The sequence below is a fragment of the Neovison vison genome, chromosome 11, assembly GCF_020171115.1.
Source record: "Neovison vison isolate M4711 chromosome 11, ASM_NN_V1, whole genome shotgun sequence".
NCBI classification, from domain to species: Eukaryota; Metazoa; Chordata; class Mammalia; order Carnivora; family Mustelidae; genus Neogale; species Neogale vison.
The window spans coordinates 169,601,645-169,619,767 of NC_058101.1; the positions used below are offsets into that span (position 1 = coordinate 169,601,645).

The 18,123-nt window shown below is 45.6% G+C and overlaps 2 protein-coding genes across 2 annotated transcripts; one reads left to right on the forward strand and one right to left on the reverse strand.

Moving 5' to 3' along the window:
• Positions 1-10,724: 10,724 nt before the first annotated feature.
• LOC122890363 (alanine and glycine-rich protein-like) lies at positions 10,725-12,430 on the reverse strand. The gene is made up of 2 exons (XM_044225993.1): positions 11,621-12,430; positions 10,725-10,738 (listed from the first exon to the last, which is right to left on the reverse strand). Exon 1 carries the CDS (start codon positions 12,428-12,430, stop codon positions 11,633-11,635), a length of 798 nt encoding a protein of 265 aa, XP_044081928.1. The 3' UTR covers positions 10,725-10,738; positions 11,621-11,632.
• A 17-nt stretch (positions 12,431-12,447) lies between these two features.
• Positions 12,448-14,046, forward strand: LOC122890364 (antifreeze protein Maxi-like). Its single transcript, XM_044225994.1, has 4 exons — positions 12,448-12,455; positions 12,502-12,780; positions 12,830-13,097; positions 14,015-14,046. The coding sequence occupies exons 1-3, from the start codon at positions 12,448-12,450 to the stop codon at positions 13,083-13,085; spliced, it is 543 nt and encodes a 180-aa protein (XP_044081929.1). The 3' UTR covers positions 13,086-13,097; positions 14,015-14,046.
• The last annotated feature ends 4,077 nt before the right edge of the window (positions 14,047-18,123 follow it).

Below are 18,123 nucleotides of genomic sequence, written 5' to 3' on the forward strand. Positions count from 1 at the left end.
TTAATATAACAGTTCAACGTGAGTTAAGTTTAATCCAACAAGTTACAAAAAAGCAAGAACACTGTACCTCACAAATGTAAAATTCTGGATAGGAACAGACGGTTGCAAAAAAAGCTGGCAGAATCCTGGAAAGAAATGGAATCAAAAGGCAAAAGTTATTTCAAAAACGACTAAAAGAAAGTTGTCTCTGAGATAATAAATTAAAAGTATTTAGATGGATAGAAAGGACAGGAATTTGCACAAGACCTAACAAAAGGAAAACAAAGAAAGAAGGAAAGGATCCCCAAAGAAAATAATCATTGTAGAAGGCAGAGAATGCTCCAACACAGGGATAAATGGATACCTTTAAGTAAGCTAAACACTCAAAAAGAACTACTTGAAATTATTAACTATGCAAATTTCACTGAAATGAAATATGAAACTATCAAAAGAACCTATGATTATCACCCATACTATCAGAATTTGAAGATTTAAAAAAATTTAAAACCCTCTGGACCTGAAGACAGACTAACAAGTCATTTGATTGGGAAAGTAAATGAGGATGGTATTAGACTTCTTGATAGCAAAATGCAAAGCAAGAAAACGGTAAAGCAAAATTTTCAAGGAACGTTGGGAACGTAGATACAACAATAATTTATCTCCTGTATCAAAGCAGTGCTACAGAGGCAAGAACTGACAAAATACTGTAATCACAAACCTTACCCAAGGAATCTATTAATCAGGACCCAACAAATGATAATCCATTGGTCAAACCACTGCCTCCTATTTTTGTAAATAAAGTTGTATTGGAACACAGCCTTCCTCTTCTTGTATGGTTTATGTCTGACAGCTTGTGTGCGACGGCAGCAAAGTTGAGTCGTTATAACAAGGACATATGGTCCACAAACTGCTAATATTACTTGTCCTTCACAGAAGGTTTGCCGTTCCTGTACTAGAAGCTGAACTTCATCCAATCAAGAGATGATTGGGGAAAATTTGGCAAAAGGACCAGTGGGGAGCTTAGAATATTTTTAATCTTAGTTCTAAGACTACCAAAAGGCAGAGAGGGGAGGAGGGTGGAAGTTCAACAACTAATTGAAGGTTCTGATAAAGTAGAAATAATACAACTTGTTTTTAAGTGTTTCATTTATTTATTTGAGAGAGAGAGAAAAAATGAGAGAGAGCATGAGACCAACTAATTCCCCATGTTGCTGGGAGCCTGATGAGGGACTCAATCCTGAGACTCCAGGATCATGACCTGAGCCGAAGGCAGTCACCCAACTACCTGAGCCACCCAGGAGACCTACAACTTGTTTTTAAATGGGAAAAGGAAGACAAGGAAAAATAGAGTAAGTTCACTGGTTTCATACAGGTAAGACGTGTGTGTCTAAGGATATTAAATCTGACAAAGCAAAGAGTAGAAGCCTAATTAAGGAATAAGAAGGCCAAGGAAATTATATAAAGTATGAAGGGAACTGCAAAATTATAAATATTGTTACAAAGCAAAATTACAAATATTCTTAAATAAAAAATATATACAAAATTTAAAGAAATAAAATAATTCTGCATAATGAAAAACGTGACAGAATAATATGACAGAGCAAAGACCAAACATATTTTCTTTTTTTTTTTAAGATTTTATTTATTTATTTGACAGAGATTACAAGTAGGCAGAGAGGCAGGTAGAGAGAGAGGGGGAAGCAGGCTCCCTGCTGAGCAGAGAGCCTGATGTGGGGCTCGATCCCAGGACCCTGGGATCATGACCTGAGCCGAAGGCAGAAGCTTTAACCCACTGAGCCACCCAGGCGCCCCAACATGTTTTCTTTCTTTTTTTTTTAAGATTTTATTTATTTATTTGACAGACAGAGATCACAAGTAGGCAGAGAGGCAGGCAGAGAGAGAGAGGAGGAAGCAGGCCCCCTGCTGAGCAGAGAGCCCCATGCGGGGCTCGATCCCAGGACCCCGGGACCATGACCTGAGCGGAAAGCAGAGGCCTTAACCCACTGAGCCACCCAGGCGCCCCTACCCAACATATTTTCTTAACAACAAATGTAGATGAACTTAATTCATCCATTCAGAGAAAAATATCTTTAGATTGCCATGCAAAGCAGAGCTGAACTCTATACTATATACAAGAGACAATGGCAAAAGTCGGAAGGAGGAAATAGAAGTATGCTATTGTAATGTTCGTAAACATTACCTAAAATTGATCAGCATATTAAAAGGACCATAGAGTATGCTCAAGGGGGATTTATCCCTGGGGTGCAGTGATGATCCAATATATGGAATTCAGTCAGGGCGATACACCACACTAAAAGAATGAAGGATAAATCAAGTGATCATCTCAATAGATGCATAAAAAGCATTTGATACCTTTCATGATAAAGACTCCAAACACATTAGGTATAGAAGGGAGCACACCTCAACATAATAAAGACCATATATGGGGTGCCTGGGTTTTGGGGTGTCTGCCTTCTGCTCAGGTCATGATCCCAGAGTTCAAGGATCCAGCCCCGCGCCTGGCTTCCTGCTCACGGGGAATCCGCTTCTCCCTCTGCCCCTCACTCCACTATCATTCTCTATCTCTTTCAAGTAAATAAATAAAATCTTAAAAAAAAAAAAGTAAAGGTCATACATGACAAGCCCAGAGCTAACATTGTATATAACAGTGAAAAGTTGAAAGCTTTTACTCTAAGGTCAGGAACAAGACAAGACTGCCCGCTCTTGCTACTCCATTCAGTGTAGTTCTAGAGTCCTAGCCAGAGCCGATAGGTAGAGAAAAGATAGAAAAAGACATGGAAATGGGAGAGGGGGAAGTGAAAGTGTCTGTGTTTTCAGTTGATGTGGTCCTATATACAGAAAATCCTAAAGACCCCACCAAAAAACTGTTGAAATCGATAAATGAACTCAGAATTGCTACAGAACACAAAATTAACATGTAAAAATCACTTGTGTTTCTATATGCTAGCAAGATACTATCAAAAGAGAAACTCTTAAAAAAATCCCATTTACAATAGAATCAAAAACAATAAAGTACTTAGGAATAAATTTAGCCAAGAATAATATTTGAAGATAAATTGTGAAAAGTTAAAAATGCATATTGTAAATTCTAAAGCATCCACTAAAAGAGTAAAACAAGAACATACGGCTGGGCCACTGGGTGGCTCAGATGGTTAAGCGGCCGACTCTTGATCCTGTTCAGGTTATGATCTCAGGGTTGTGGGATTGAGCCCCGATTGGACTCTGTGCTGGGTTCAGAACCTGCTTAAGATTCTCTCCCTTGTTCCCCCCGCTCCCTTTCTAAAAATAAAACAAAAAACTCACCTATGGCTAATAAGGCAATAGTGGAGATAACACGGAATATTTTTTAACATAGTCTATTAGTTCGCAAAGGAGAAAGCAGGCAAAATGGAACAAATCACAGATGGGACAAACTGAAACAATTGCAAGATGGTAGACTGAATGTAAGGGCATCAACCATTACATTAAAAATAAGTGTGGGAGGCGCTTGGGTGGTTCAGTGGATTAAAGCCTCTGCCTTCGGCTCAGGTCATGATCCCAGGGTTCTGGGATCGAACCCCACATTGGGCTCTCTGATCAGCAGGGAGCCCACTTCCCCCTCTCTCTCTGCCTGCCTCACTGCCTCCTTGCGATCTCTGTCTTTCAAATAAATAAATAAAATCTTAAAAAAAGTGGGTGATTAAAATGTCGTCTCCTAAAAAGTCCTTCTAGCTCTACTGAAAAATAACAAAACAAAGGTAACAGAATTTCTTACTTTAGAAATATAAAAATCATTTATTGAAGAGCCATCTTGAATGCCTATATTTAATTATCAGTGAGGAAATTCCTTACATGTTTCCAGTTTCCTATACATGCATGACATTTGGTCTTATAAATCACTTGGTGATGAAGAGTAACATACTTTCCAGTGAATTATGAATCTTTTGGCCCCATTTGGCAAAATAAAGGGAGCTATCTCCTGCTCAGGAAAAGCAAATCAGTCTAAAAATTGCACCAGGGTTTTGGTATATGTAGTTCACAACTTTTTTAGTACTAAGGAGAAAATTCAGATATATTTAACATTACATAAATCAATGAACCCATCTGAACTGAATTAAGTACGTTATAATGGAGATCTTTATTAATTATATGGAAAATATGTTCAAGTATAAAGTGAATGGCAATTTTTCCAAAAAGAAAGGCCAAATAATGTTTTCATGCACTTGATTTTGACAATTTGAATATAAAAAAATCTTGGGGGGGGGTGCCTGGGTGGCTCAGTGGGTTAAAGCCCCTGCCTTCGGCTCAGGTCCTGATCCCAGGGTCCTGGGATTGAGCCCCACATTGGGCTCTCTGCTCAGCGGGGAGCCTGCTTCTTCCTCTCTCTGCCTGTCTCTCTGCCTTCTTGTGATCTCTGTCAAATAAATAAATAAAATTTAAAAAATTTAAAAAAAAATCCTGGAGATGAAGATGAAATAATCTATAACATTTAGTAAGTAGAGTTCATAGACACATGTAAAGTGATACCAATGTTAATTTAGAAATCCCCTTTTTCACAATTCAGGGAATATTTTTATCTTAACAGTTTATAGGGGCACCTGGGTGGCTCCATTAGTTGAGTGCCCAACTCTTGATTTCATTTCGGGTCATGACCTCAGGGTCCTGGGATTGAGCCCCATGTTGCACTCTGTGCTCAGTGCAGAGTCTGCTTGTCCCTCCCTCTCTGCTACTCCCTCCAACTCGTGCATACATTCTCTCTCTTTCTCCCAAATAAATAAGATCTTTAAAAAATCGTTTACAGGCTGCTTCTATCTACTAGAGCCAGTATTCACATCATCTGCAAGTTTTTTTAGAACGCTGGTCTCACTCCTTCTGAGTGTTAAATACAGCTTTTAATTTGCATATAATGTTGTCATTGAAAAGTTCCCCCAACATCCAAGCATCTGTTATACAATTGCAGACAATACTGACTCCATCTTTGGCCCTCCAACATGTTCATGTTTGCTCTTGGGACTGTGTTCCAGGCCCCTTGGAGATTGATACAGACCTTAGAAATGCCCACTAAGGCTAGGATTAGAGGAGACTTCTTTTGGCCATGAATTTGTTAGAGGTAACATAGTCTCTTCTCCTTGATGCACAGGTGATGACCAAGATCTAATTAAAGGTTAGCTGTCAATTAGGGGCATGCAAGCCCTTGGAGGTGCATGTGAACATTTTGATCTCATGATCCACATGTCTCCTCATTCTGTAAAAATCTCTGGGCTAACGTCTAGGTTTTGCAAAGAATACTTGTGCGACTGCCATGGATTGTTGCCCACCTGATGCCCTGAATACAGTTCTGTATAAACTGTGTGGTGGGGCCTCTTTTGGTTTTTGGTCTCAAAGTGCCTTCTCAGTTTGGAACTTATTTTCTGGTCCCTTCTCTACTTTTAATATCCATCCACTGAGTATGAGGATCATTTCTTTTTAAAAAATTCAACCTATATGTTTGGATTCATATTCTCCACAATCTAAACCCTTCCTATGAGGTTTTTAAATTGACCATGAAGTTGTTTACAAAAATATATAGTCTTTGTCAATGTGAGGTCATCACCCCTAGAGTAATGATTATTTGATGCTTTTTTGCTATTGTTTTCGGATTAGTTTTGTCAACAGACCTCTATAAACAACCAAACTATCACTGATTGAGAGCCTTTTAAGGTAAAATTATTCTCTAAAGAGGACTTGATTTTTCATATAAAATAATTGAGAGGACACTCATAATACGTGAGACTTCATACAGATGTAAGCCCAAGTTAAAATCTTTTCTGGGGAAAGAACATTTTTGAAAAAAAAGCTCCTTGGCTTATATTTGGGAAATTCTGTTAATAATTGCTTATTTAAAAATTAAAAACAAAGGACAACTTTTAATTTGTCTTTTGAAAAAATATTTGTACTGAAGGAATGTTCCCACTAAGAAACCCCATTCATTGACAGTGGATCAGCCTTACGTGAGAGTTTCATGAGGATCTACCTTTTTTTTTTTGGTAGAAAAACACTACTGTAATCTTTTTTTTTTTTTTTAAGATTTTATTTATTCATTTGAGAGAGAGAGCACAAGCAGGGAGACAGGCAGAGGCAAAGGGAGAAGCAGACTCCCCGCCGAGCAGAGAGCCTGATGCCGGGCTCGATCCCAGGACCTTGGGACCATGACCTGAGCTGAAGGCAGATGCTTAACCCACTGAGCCACCCAGGTGCCCCACTACCATCATCTTTTAAGGCGAGCAGGAAAATTAGTAGAGTAAATGAGTGGCTTTTCTGAACATTTTTTGGCCATTGAAGAGTTAGAAAAATTACTTGAATTCAACATTTCTTTAAAGAAATTCCATATTTTTAAAGTCAAGAAGCCCTGCTTCCATCCATTTAAATTATCTACATTCTTACTAACAGTAACGTGTTAGGACAAGAGAGGGTGGAGACTTTGCAGTGCCTAAAGCCTATGTAATTTGCTGGTGTTGGGGAGTTCTTTAAGAAAAAGAAAACAAATTCATGAGTATAGAATTAGGTGCAGAACTTTTGATAATTAGTTTCAAGGTAAAAACCATCTTCCCTTGAGCTGGGGATGGAGATGGAAGGTGCCTTGCATGTATATAGAGTGAGGTCATTCTTAGTGGATCCTCAGAACTCATGCCCTCTGCCAGGCTTGGAGCCTTATGCAGGGCTTGATCCCAAGACCCTGGGATCATGACCTGAGCTGAAGGCAAATGCCCAATGACTGAGCCACCCAGGTGCCCCTAAATATCACATTTTTAGCAAACTTTGCATACCTGAGATAAATCCTCTTTGGCCATAGCATTTTATGTGTTGCTGAATTCAGTTTACTAGCATTAGTATTGAAGATTTTTGTGTCTACAGTTCTAAGAGACATTGGTCTATAATTTCATTTTCTTGTGTCATCTTTACCTGGTTTTGGGATCTGGCTAATACTGACTCTCACAGAATGAATGTGAATTGTTCTCAGGGTCCTGGGATCAAGCCCCTCATCAGGCTCCCTGCTCAGCAGGGAGCCTGCTTCCCTTCCTCTCTCTCTGCCTGCCTCCTGCCTACTTTTGATCTGTCTCTGTCAAACAAATAATAAAATAAAATCTTTTTTTAAAAAAAAGAATTAGCTTTTGTATATATTGATTTTCTCTGTTGTGTCTTATTTCATTTATATCTGATCTCATCTTTCAAAATTTCTTTCCTTTTGCTTGCCTTTTAACTCATTCTTCCTTTATCAAGTTTTTATTTTTATTTCTTTATTTGAGAGACTGAAAGAGTGAGTGAGAAGGGAAGAGCAGAGAGACAAAAGCAGTCCTCGCTGAGCACAGAGCCCAACACGGGGCTCAAGCCCACAACCCTGAGATAATGACCTGAGCCAAAACCAAGAATTGGTCACCTAACCAACTGAGCCACCTATAAGCCCCTAATTTGTTTTTCATTTTGTCATTTCTTACGATGATAGGTTATTTTTTTTAAAGATTTTATTTATTTATTTGACAGAGAGAGATCACAGTAGGCAGAGAGGCAGGCAGAGAGAGAGGAAGGGAAGCAGGCCCCCTGCTGAGCAGAGAGCCCCATGTGGGACTTGATCCCAGGACCCTGAGATCATGACCTGAGCGGAAGGCAGCGGCTTAACCCACTGAGCCACCCAGGCGCCCATGATAGGTTATTAAAGTAACACTTTCTTCCTTTTTAAATATATGTTTATAATCCTAAGTTTCCCTCAAAAAAAAAAAAAACTTAACTGTATCCCATAAGACTTTGTATTTTATATTTTCACTTTCAAGAGATGAGCAATTGACAGATTTTTGGCTTTCAATCATCTCAAGGTATTTTCTAACTTCTACTGTGATTTCTTTTTTGACTCCTGTCTCATTTGGGAGTGTGTTATTTATTTTCCACATATCTGTGAATTTTCTGTGTCCTTTTGTGAATGACCTTTATTTTATTGCATGGAGTTAGAGACCACACATTGAGTGACTTTAGTTCTTCAACATGAATACTACATTTATAGGTCTTTTGGTTTTTCAGACTGGATAATCTCAATTGATCTCTATTTATATTCCCTGATTATTTCATCTTTTACTACCATTGAGCTCATCTGGAGAATATTTTATTTCAGTTATAATGCAACTTTCATTTCATTCTGTTCTAATTTTATTTCTAGTATATTTTTGATTTGGTGGGGCACCATTCTTGTACTTCCTGTGTATTCTTTTTTGTAAGATTTTATTTATTTATTTGACAGACAGAGAGGCAGGCAGAAAGAGAGAGAGGAGGAAGCAGGTTCCCTGCTGAGCAGAGAGCCCAGTGCTGGGCTAGATCCCAGGACTCTGGGATCATGACCTGAGCCAAAGGCAGAGGCTTTAACCCACTAAGCCACCAAGGCACCCCGGTGTATTCTTTAAACATGGTTTTTCTTCAGTTCTTTAACATATGGAAACATAAGAATGACAGTTTTTGTCCACGTCTTTATCCATTCAACATATATCTGGAGTTCTTTGGAAATGGCTTTAATTCATCGTATTTTGTTTTTTTTTTTTTTTTCCCTAGTGTATAGATAGCTATACTTCTCTTTTGCTGGAGTATTGTGCAATTTCTTGAGAAAATTAAGGTTTAAACTATATAATGTGGTAACTATAGAAAGTAGATCCTACCCCTGGGTTTTGAAAGGTAGCCTAAACATCAAGGCCAGATCTCTTGAGACTACATTTCACTCTGTTTTCCCCCCTACATACACATATTTGCACACTTCATATGACTGTATTTTAATTATTAACCTGAGTAGTGGAAAGCATATGTCTATTTACTTATTTACTGCTGTTTAATTTTGATGTTATTTTCTAATTATACAATGATTCTCTTTTAGCTGATACTCCATGGAGTGTGCATTAAGAATGTAACAAAATTCTATTGGCTTTCTTACCACAAATGTTGTTTTTCATTTCACAAATGAAATGTGAAATTTTCACAAATGTAGGCTTTCATTTGACTTGAGCTCCCCAATACACTCAAATCAAGAAAGATTATTAAATACATAGAAAAATGGGGATTCAAATTGTGTCATGCTTTCTGCCTACGCATAATAGACATGTGATGTAAAACGGATATCGAGACAAAAGATTTAGCTTGGTTTTTAATTGTTGCACCTAAACACTGTGACTGTAGACAAATCAATCATTATGCTCTTATTTGTAAACTGGGAATAACACCAGCTCTACTTAATACTTTAATATTTATGCATTTTTACATCAAATGTTACATATTTCTACATAAAAGTTATAAAATGCATTTTATTGAGATAAAATGTGTATATTTTCTCCCGTACCACCTAGTTACTGTATAATATATAGGGTTATAAGTTACTTTCCCAGGGTTACACACTCTTAAATTGCATATTTGAAACTCATCCTTTTCTTTTTCTGTTTTTTTTCCATATGAAACTATGTAAACTTATTACACAGATGTTCTTAGCTCTATTCACAATGCTCCAAACTGGAAAACTACATGTATACACAAGTATACGCATACATAAACACATATGTATATATATACATGCATACACAATGGAATACTGTTTTTTTGGTTTTTTTTAAATTTATTTCTTATTTATTTTCAGCATAACAATATTCATTATTTTTGCACCACACCCAGTACTCCATGCAATCCCTGCACTCTCTAAAACCCACCACCTGGTTCCCCCTACCTACCACCCCCCGCCCCTTCAAACCCCTTAGATTGTTTTTCCAAGTCCCTAGGCTCTCATGGTTCACCTCCCCTTCCAATTTCCCCCAACTCCCTTTTCCTCTCTATCTTCCCATGTCCTGCATGCTACTTGTTATGCTCCACCATTAAGTGAAACCATATGATAATTGACTCTCTCTGCTTGAGTTATTTCACTCAGCATAATCTCTTCCAGTCCCTTCCATGTTGCTACAAAAGTTGGGCATTCGTCCTTTCTGATGGAGGCATAATACTCCATAGTGTATATGGACCATATCTTCCTTATCCATTCGTCCGTTGAAGGGCATCTTGGATCTTTCCACAGTTTGGCGACCGTGGCCATTGCTGCTATAAACACTGGGGTACAGATGGCCCTTCTTTTCACTACATCTGTACCTTTGGGTTAAATACCCAGGAGCCCAATGGCCGGGTCATAGGGAAGTTTTATTTTTAATTTCTTGAGGAATCTCCACACTGTTCTCCAAATAGGTTGCACCAACTCGCATTCCCACCAACAGTGGAAGAGGGTTCCCCTTTCTCCACAACCCCTCCAACACATGTTGTTTCCTGTCTTGCTAATTCTGGCCATTCTAACTGGTTCAAGGTGATATCTCAATGTGGTTTTAATTTGAATCTACCTGAGGGCTAGTGATGATGAACATTTTTTCATGTGTCTGATAGGCATTTATATGTCTCCATTGGAGATGTGTCTGCTTTGCACCCAACACGAAATACACACAACCAAAACCACACATCAACCGCCCGAAAATGAAAAAAAGCCATCCTCAACAAGTTGGAAAGAGGACCTCAAGGAGAGCCCTCCACCCTCTCCCACACCTTAAGCAACAAAAGTCCTCCCATCAAAGCTAAACCAGATCTTCAAGTACCTGGTGGAGGTGCCTTCCCTCACATTGCAGATGCTGCCTATGAAGGCTTCAGTGCAGCTTCTGAAGGTGCAGATGCTCTAACCCCAAAAGCCTTTCTCTGCAGCAGTTTCCCTGGTCTTTCTGGCCTTCTGAGGAGGGAGGAGTGGGGGAAAGGGGAGAGAAGAGACAGGGATCCAGTTAAAAAGGAGGAGAAACAGCAAAATACAGGCAGTGGTGAGCCCTCACAACTTCCCAGGCATCCAGTGCTGCAAACTTGGCTGGAAGACCGACCACCCACCCACCCTTTCCAGGGACCAAAACAGGGACCGGGGAGTGCACGGGGCGCCCCCATGTGCACTCCACAAACTCTGGGCCCAGACCATGCTGCCTCCCACAGGCAGTGGAGATGGCAGCGGCCTGAGAGAGGCCAAGGCGGTCATGGGGAGCCGCCGACTTGTGGACTGCAGCGTGGGGCTGGGGAAGGGGCCGGCAGGGGAGAGGCTGGGCAGATCTGGAGGGAGCAGGTAGAGGCAGCCAGAGGCTTGTGGCGGGAAATGGGCCAGCTCCTTCCCTCTCCCCTCCCAGGCTGGCTCCCTCCCTTTCTCCCTACCTGGGTAAATCTCCCTTTGCCTGGGAGGAATGGTAATGGCGGTGGCAGCGGCGGAGGGCCGCTGAGGAGGAGCTGCCAGGGCTGCTGCACTCAGAGCCGCCAGCCTCCAGCGGGAGCGACGGCGCCCACTGCTGCCACAGCCTCCCCCAGCCCCAGGATCTCCATTTTAGCAGCGCGGGCCTCCCTCCGCCCTGGGTAGCCACGGAAACTTGTCGTCGCCAGCCCCCTCTAGCCCACAGCCCTCCCTCCCCTTCCACCCTCTCAGCTAACAGCAGGTACCTGGTCGGGCTCTCCTTATTGCACAAGGACACGGGTGGGCTCTACCCCCGCACGCCACCGTCCCAAAGGCCAAAGTGGCGCCACTGGAAGGAAAATGCCGTCCACGAAGTCCTCACTTCTCGGCGACAGTCCTCAGCCCTACCTCTGCCCTTCCTCAGTTGCTGTCCCTCTGGCTCCCGCTGCCACCGCTTGCGCAGCCCCCGCCGCCGCTCCGCCGCTCCACCGCCGCCATCTGCGTTGCTGCCATCTGCGCTGCAGCCGCCCCTTGAGTTGCCAACACCGCTTGTGCAGCCAACGCAGTCTGCGCAGACGCCGCTGTTTGCTCCACCGCTGCTACAGCCGCAGACACCGCCGCCCCTGCTGGAGCCCTGAACGCCCAAGCGGTCGCCGCTTGCGCAGTCCAGCTGTCTGTGCCAGTGCCGCTTGCACCCCGGACGCCGTCGTCTGTGTGGCCGCCCCTTCCGCAGCCAACACTGCCTGCGCCGCCGCTGATGCCGCTTGTTCCGTCGAAGCCAACTCCATCTGCACCGCCGCTTGCGACGCCGAAGCCGCTGTGTGCACCGTCGCTGCTACCGACGCCGCTGAAGCCGCTGCTGTCTGCACCGCCGCGTTGTCTGCGCAGAGGCCGCTTGCACCGTTGACGCCGTCGCTGGTTCCGCCCGCTGACGTCCTCTGCGCTGTCACCGACGCCGCTTGTGCCGCTGAAGCCGCTGCCACTGCTATCCCCGCCGTCGCCACCGCTTATGCCGCTGCCGCCACCGCTTGAGCCCTGGACGCCTTCGGAGCCTAAGCGGCTTGTGCAGCTGAAGGCATCTGCCCCTATGGCTCTTGGCGCCCGCAACGCCGCGGTCTGCGGCCACTTTTTACGCCGCAGGGCCGCTTGCGCCTCTGACGCAGCCGCTTCCGCCGCCGCCGCTTCCGCCGCCGCCACTGTCTGCGCCGCCAGCGCCATCAGCCTCCGTAGCCGCGATGGCGCAGCCGGGGCATCCGCCCGCGGCTTAAGCGGTGTCTGAGGCGGTGCAGAGGGCGTGGGCCGGAGAAGAGGCGGCGGCGCAGGTGGCGGCGTCGCCAGACAGGCGGGGACGGCGTCGGCGGCGCAAGCGGCCTGGGCTGCACAAGCAGCGTGGGGATTCAAGTGGCGGCAGCGGCGGTGGCGGCGCAGACGGTACCGGCGGCGGCAGAGTCGGCGGCGGCAGTGGTAACAGTGGCGGTGCAGACAGCGGCGTGGGCGGCGCAGGCGGTGGCGGTGCAGATGGCGGTGGCTTTGGTGGCGGCGGCATTGTCGGCGGCGGCGCAGGCGGTGTTGGCTGGGGCAGCGGCCGCGGTACAGACGACGGTGTGGGCGGGCAAGGGGCATTGGCGCAGACAGCTGGGCTGCACAAGCGGCAACCGCTTGGGCGTCCACGGCTCCAACAGCGGCAGCGGCGGCGGCGGCGGCGTCAGCAGCAGCGGTGGAGCAGACAGCGGCGGCGGCGCAGATTGCGTCGGCTGCACAAGCGGTGTTGGCTACACAAGAGGCGGCTCCGGCGCAGATGGCAGCAACGCAGATGGCGGCGGGGGCTGCGCAAGCGGCGGCAGTGGCAGCTCCAGCGAGGGCCAGCAACTGAGGAAGGGCAGAGGTAGGGCTGAGGACTGGCGCCGAGAAGGGAGGGGGGCAGATTTGGGAGGAATTCCTGGATGGCATTTCTCCTTCCAGTGGCGCCACTTTGGGCTTTGGGGTGGGCGGGCGGGGGTACAGACAACCCTTGTCCTTTCGCGATAAGGAGAGCCCGACCAGGTACCTGCTCTGAGCTGAGCTGGTGGAAGGGGAGGGAGGGTTGGTGGCGAGAAGGGGCTGGCGACGACAAGTCTCCGTGGCTCCCCAGGGCCGAGGGAGGCGCGCGATGCTAAAATGGAGATTTCTCCGGGCTGGGGGGGGGCTGGGGGAGGCTGAGGCGGCAGCGGGCCGGGTCGCTCCCGCTCAGGCCTGGCTCCTCTGGTGCAGCAGCCCTGGCGCCTGCTCCTCAGCGGCCGTCCGCCACTGCCACCGCCGTGGCCCTTTGTCCCAGGGAAAGGGAGATTTACCTTGGTGAGGAGGGAGGGAGGGAGCCAGACTGGGAGGGGAGAGGGAAGGAGCCGGCCCACTCGCCGCCACTGGCCTCTGGCTGCTTCTGCGTGCCCCGTCCAATCCAGCCAGCATCTCCTCTGCTGCACCCCCGCCCTCGCCCCCGACAGCCCCACACTGCAGTCCACAAGTCCGCCTGCTCCCCGCGCCCACCGCGGCCTCTCTGGGGCGTCTGCCATCTCTGCCATCTGTTAGAGGTTGCAGGGTCTGGGCCCTGAGGTTGTGGGGTGCCCTTGGGGGCACCCCGTGCACTCCCCGGTCCCTGTTTCCGTCCCTGGAAAGGGTGGGTGGTCAGTCTCTGAGCCAAGTTTGCAGCACTGGATGCCTGGGAAGTTGCGAGGGCTCACCAATGCCTGTGTTTTGCTGTTTCTCCTCCTTTTTAACTGGATCCCTGTCTCTTCCCTCCCCTTTCCCCCACTCCTCACTCCTCAGAAGGCCAGAATGACCAGAGAACCTGCTGTAGAGAAAGGCTTTTGGGGTTTGAGCATCTGCACCTTCAGAAGCTGCGTTGAAGCCTTCATAGGCAGCCTCTGCCACGTGAGGGAAGGCACCTCCACCAGGTACTCGAAGATCTGGGTTAGCTTTGATTGGAGGACTTTTGTTGCTTAAGGTGTGGGGGAGGGTGGAGGGCTCTCCTTGAGGTCCTCTTTCCAACTTGTTGAGGATGGCTTTTTTGTATTTGCAGGTGGTTGATGTGTGGTTTTGGTTGTGTGTATTTCGTGTTGGGTGCAAAGGGGTCCTATTCACCGCACGACTTGTGGGAGGACATTTGTCCAAGTTTTTGTCTCATTTCTAACGGGCTGGATTGGTTTGCCACTTGTATCCATTGGGTTATTGGTATGGATGGGCTCAAAAGGAGAGGAAGCAGGGATTTTTCTGTGGATTGGAGGAGTTTAGACGTTTTCTTTTGACCATGTGTAGAATGGTTTTAATTTGCCTGGCCTGAATTACATTTTCTTCTCCTGAGCGATTTGGTGGTGGAGGTACAGTTATGCTGGTTGTTGTGCTTTTCCTCTCTTGAGCGGCAAATGTCTCTTCCTTTCTTGTGTTTGAAGATAAAGGTTGGGGTTGGATAAAGAAAGTGTAATTTTTTGGAAAGCTGAATTGTCAGTTTGTGTTTGTTTCTTTTCTGATGATCTTCTGCAGTGGTGATGGGTGTCTTTCTAGACAGTGTTAAGGTACACATTAGTCTTTTTGGGCAGCACACAATGTCCTTTCTTTTGGAGCAAGGGGTAGTTACTTCTGTAGGTTATTACTGTAGGCTTTGCCGTTTAGCTCATTGGGTTGGGGATAATGTAAAATGGAGACCTTTGTATAGAGGCTAGTCTGCTTTTCCTTAGTTGCCTGCCATTTTCTGAGGCCAGGCCAGCTAACTTGTCAGTGTATGCTCTTAGTTGCTGGGATGGGAGGTTTGAGTGACGTAGGTTCATCCTGTGCTTCAGTCAATGCTGAAGAAATTCCAAGATGAATAAAAATAATTTTGGTAGGGACGCCTGGGTGGCTCAGTGGGTTAAGCCACTGCTTTCGGCTCAGGTCATGATCCTGGGGTCCTGGGATGGAGTCCAGCATGGGGCTCCTGGCTCGGCGGGGAGCCTGCCTCTCTCTCCACCTCTGCCTGCCTCTCTGCCTGCTTGTGTGCTTTCTCTCTCCCTTTATGCCCCCCACAAAAAAAAAACCAAAAACAAAACTATTTTGGTAAACGGCAGCTGGGTGAGGAAGTGGTCAGCACTAACTCAATTCGTTAGAACTTCAGGGAATAGTGGATCCCTGGATGTCTCCTTTGCAGTCTGAACTAAAACATGCTGTATTCTTTTGGCTCTCAGTTTCTCTTTGGCTCTGTCACCTGGGCCTTTTTGGTTGTGTTGTCTTCCTCCCCATGGGGAAGTTCCCTTCTTCTTTCTAAGGAAAGGGAGTTTTGTGTTTGTTTGTTTGTTTGTTTTTAAGGCTTATTTATTCTCTTAAAGATACTTGTTTCCTTGAGAGAGTCTATGTGGGGGCAGGGGAGGGCAGAGGGACAGAGAGAGAATGTCAGGTACAGTCTGCACTGAGCCAGGAGCCAGACTGAGAGCTCCATCCCAGGACCCTGAGATCATGACCTGATCCAGAGTCAGGAGTTGGATGCTTAACCCACAGAGCCACCCAGGCACCCCTTTAAGTAAACTTTTTGAACCGCAGCATATATACAGAGAAGTGCACAGATCATAAGCCAAAAGCGTGAGGAACCTTCACAAGGGGAACACACCATGTGACTTTACACCCAGGACCCCAGGGTCTGTGATAACCCTCTTGAGGTTCACTTCTGCCACGGTTCTTGACTTCCGTTGCTGGGGAGCTGTTGTGCATGTTCCTGAATTTGGTGTACGTGGAGTCATCCAGTTGGATGCACTCCTGGGCCTGCCTTATGGAGAGTCATCCGTGTTTGTGTGCGTGGTTGTGAGTTTACCAGTGCTGCTGTTTCATCCTCACACTATTTTAGAGCTCCACTCTGCGTGTAGACCCTTAGACATCCTAGAAATAGGATAGCTCCTTGGTGCCTTTTAATTACCTGCATCCTTGAACACAGGTGTCTTCTTTCAGCTGTAGTGTAAGGATCAAGCCTGGTGTGTGGAACTTTTCTACAGCCCATAAACGGAGAAAGCTTTTGCCTCCTCAGTTGTAGAGTTCTATCAGTCATTGCTCTTTCAAGTCACTGGTGAAGTGGATAGAAAATGCCTGCTTTCAGGGAACCGAACGGATGTTGAAAAGGTGAGACAAAAAGGTCTTCAGTGGTGGGAGGCGCACCCATGGAATAAATGAGTCCATGGGAGAGATAGTTAGTCTCTGTGGGTACATTGGGAAAGGCCTTACTGAATCTGGGATTTAATGATTCTTGGAGGTCGTTTGTTGGGCAGGCCGATACAAGTTAGTTGTTTGTTCCCTCCTCCATCCTTGTTAAGCTCTTCCTTCACTTCAGAGGTCATCCACACCTTTCCACTTCGCCCCACAGGCTGGTAACTACCATTTACTGTATAATAACCATCACCAGCCTTATGCATCCAGGCCCGAGGCAAGCAAATCCAACTCTCTCTGCTTGGTCAAGTTAAATTACGTGGCAGTTTTTATTGCCTTTTTTTTTTTTTCATTTAAAGATTTTACTTATTTATTTGACAGAGATCACAAGTAGACAGAGAGGCAGGCAGAGAGAGATAGAGGAGGAAGCAGGCTCCCCGCCAAGCAGAGAACCAGATGTGGGTCTGGATCCCAGGACCCTGGGATCATGCCCTGAGCCGAAGGCAGAAGCTTTAAGCCACTGATCCACCCAGGTGCCCCTCTCATTGCCTTTGAAATAAAGTCCAAATGCCAAGCATCACGAGGGGCTCTTGATTCAGTTCTTTCGTGTTCCTTTAAGATTTGTGCAAGCAGACTGCCACCAATCCCCATGTGCCCTCCACATATAAGGGTCTGTGTTTCCTGCCAACTGCATGTGTCTTGGGCTGGGACCATGGGACCTCATTTCCATACCTTCACACCTTCTCTTCCTCTGGTTCTCTGAAATGCTTTCCCTTGCTTCTATGTCCTGGCTCACTACCGTTTGGACTCCTAGATGTCTCAGGAAGCCTTTTCATCACTCCAGTCAGGTGTAGCTCATCTTTGTGACACTTGAATTGTATTTTTATTGGCTTACCTCACCCTCCAAATCATGTACAATTCATTTAACACTTGAACAGAAGTTTTATTGGATCACCTATTACATTTTACCATTTTTGGGGGTAGGACCTTTTAAAAACAAAACAAAACAAAACAACCTAATGATTTTGAGAGAGGGAGGGAGGGAGGGTGGGGACAGAGAGAGAGGAAGTTTTAAGCAGTCTTCATGCAGACTCTGAGCCCCACATGAGGCTCCATCTGATGACCCTGAGATCCTGAGCATCTGACCCTTAACTGATTTGAGCCACACAGGTGCCCCCTGAGGGCAGGACCTCTCTTTTCACATCTTTATTTTTCTATCTGTGTAGTACAGTGCCTGGCAGTGACAGGGCTTCAGGAAATGTGTATAGAATAGATGAAGATGAGTTTTAGTTTGAATCCACCTAAAACTGTTCCATCCATTTGGAAGTTTTATGTAATAAATAAGCTTTCATACTAGGGCTCGAGTCCTGTGTCTGTAATGTTACTAGGATAGGGCAAAGTTGTCTTTATGAAGTGTGTCCTTAAAAGTAGTATACCTCTTTTTCTCATTTTGTTTTTCTCACCATGGGTTGGAAATTAAACCCAGAACTTGAGTCTTGGATGCTGTAGGCAGTGCCTTGAAAGTACTTCCTGGAGTGGTCTGGAACTTCAGAGCATGAGCACATTGACCTGAGCAACAACTCTGATGATTCCTAATCCTTTTTGGGTGTCCATTTGGTTATTTACGTGGCCGAGAAAGTCTTAAAAGTCTGCTGAGGAAGCGCAGATCTGTCATGCGCAAAATCGGTTTTGAGGAACTAGATGGGTGTGCACGTGACCTGGTGTCTAAAGGCAGTTTAAGAATGGGAACAGAACATGTTGGGTATCGATGG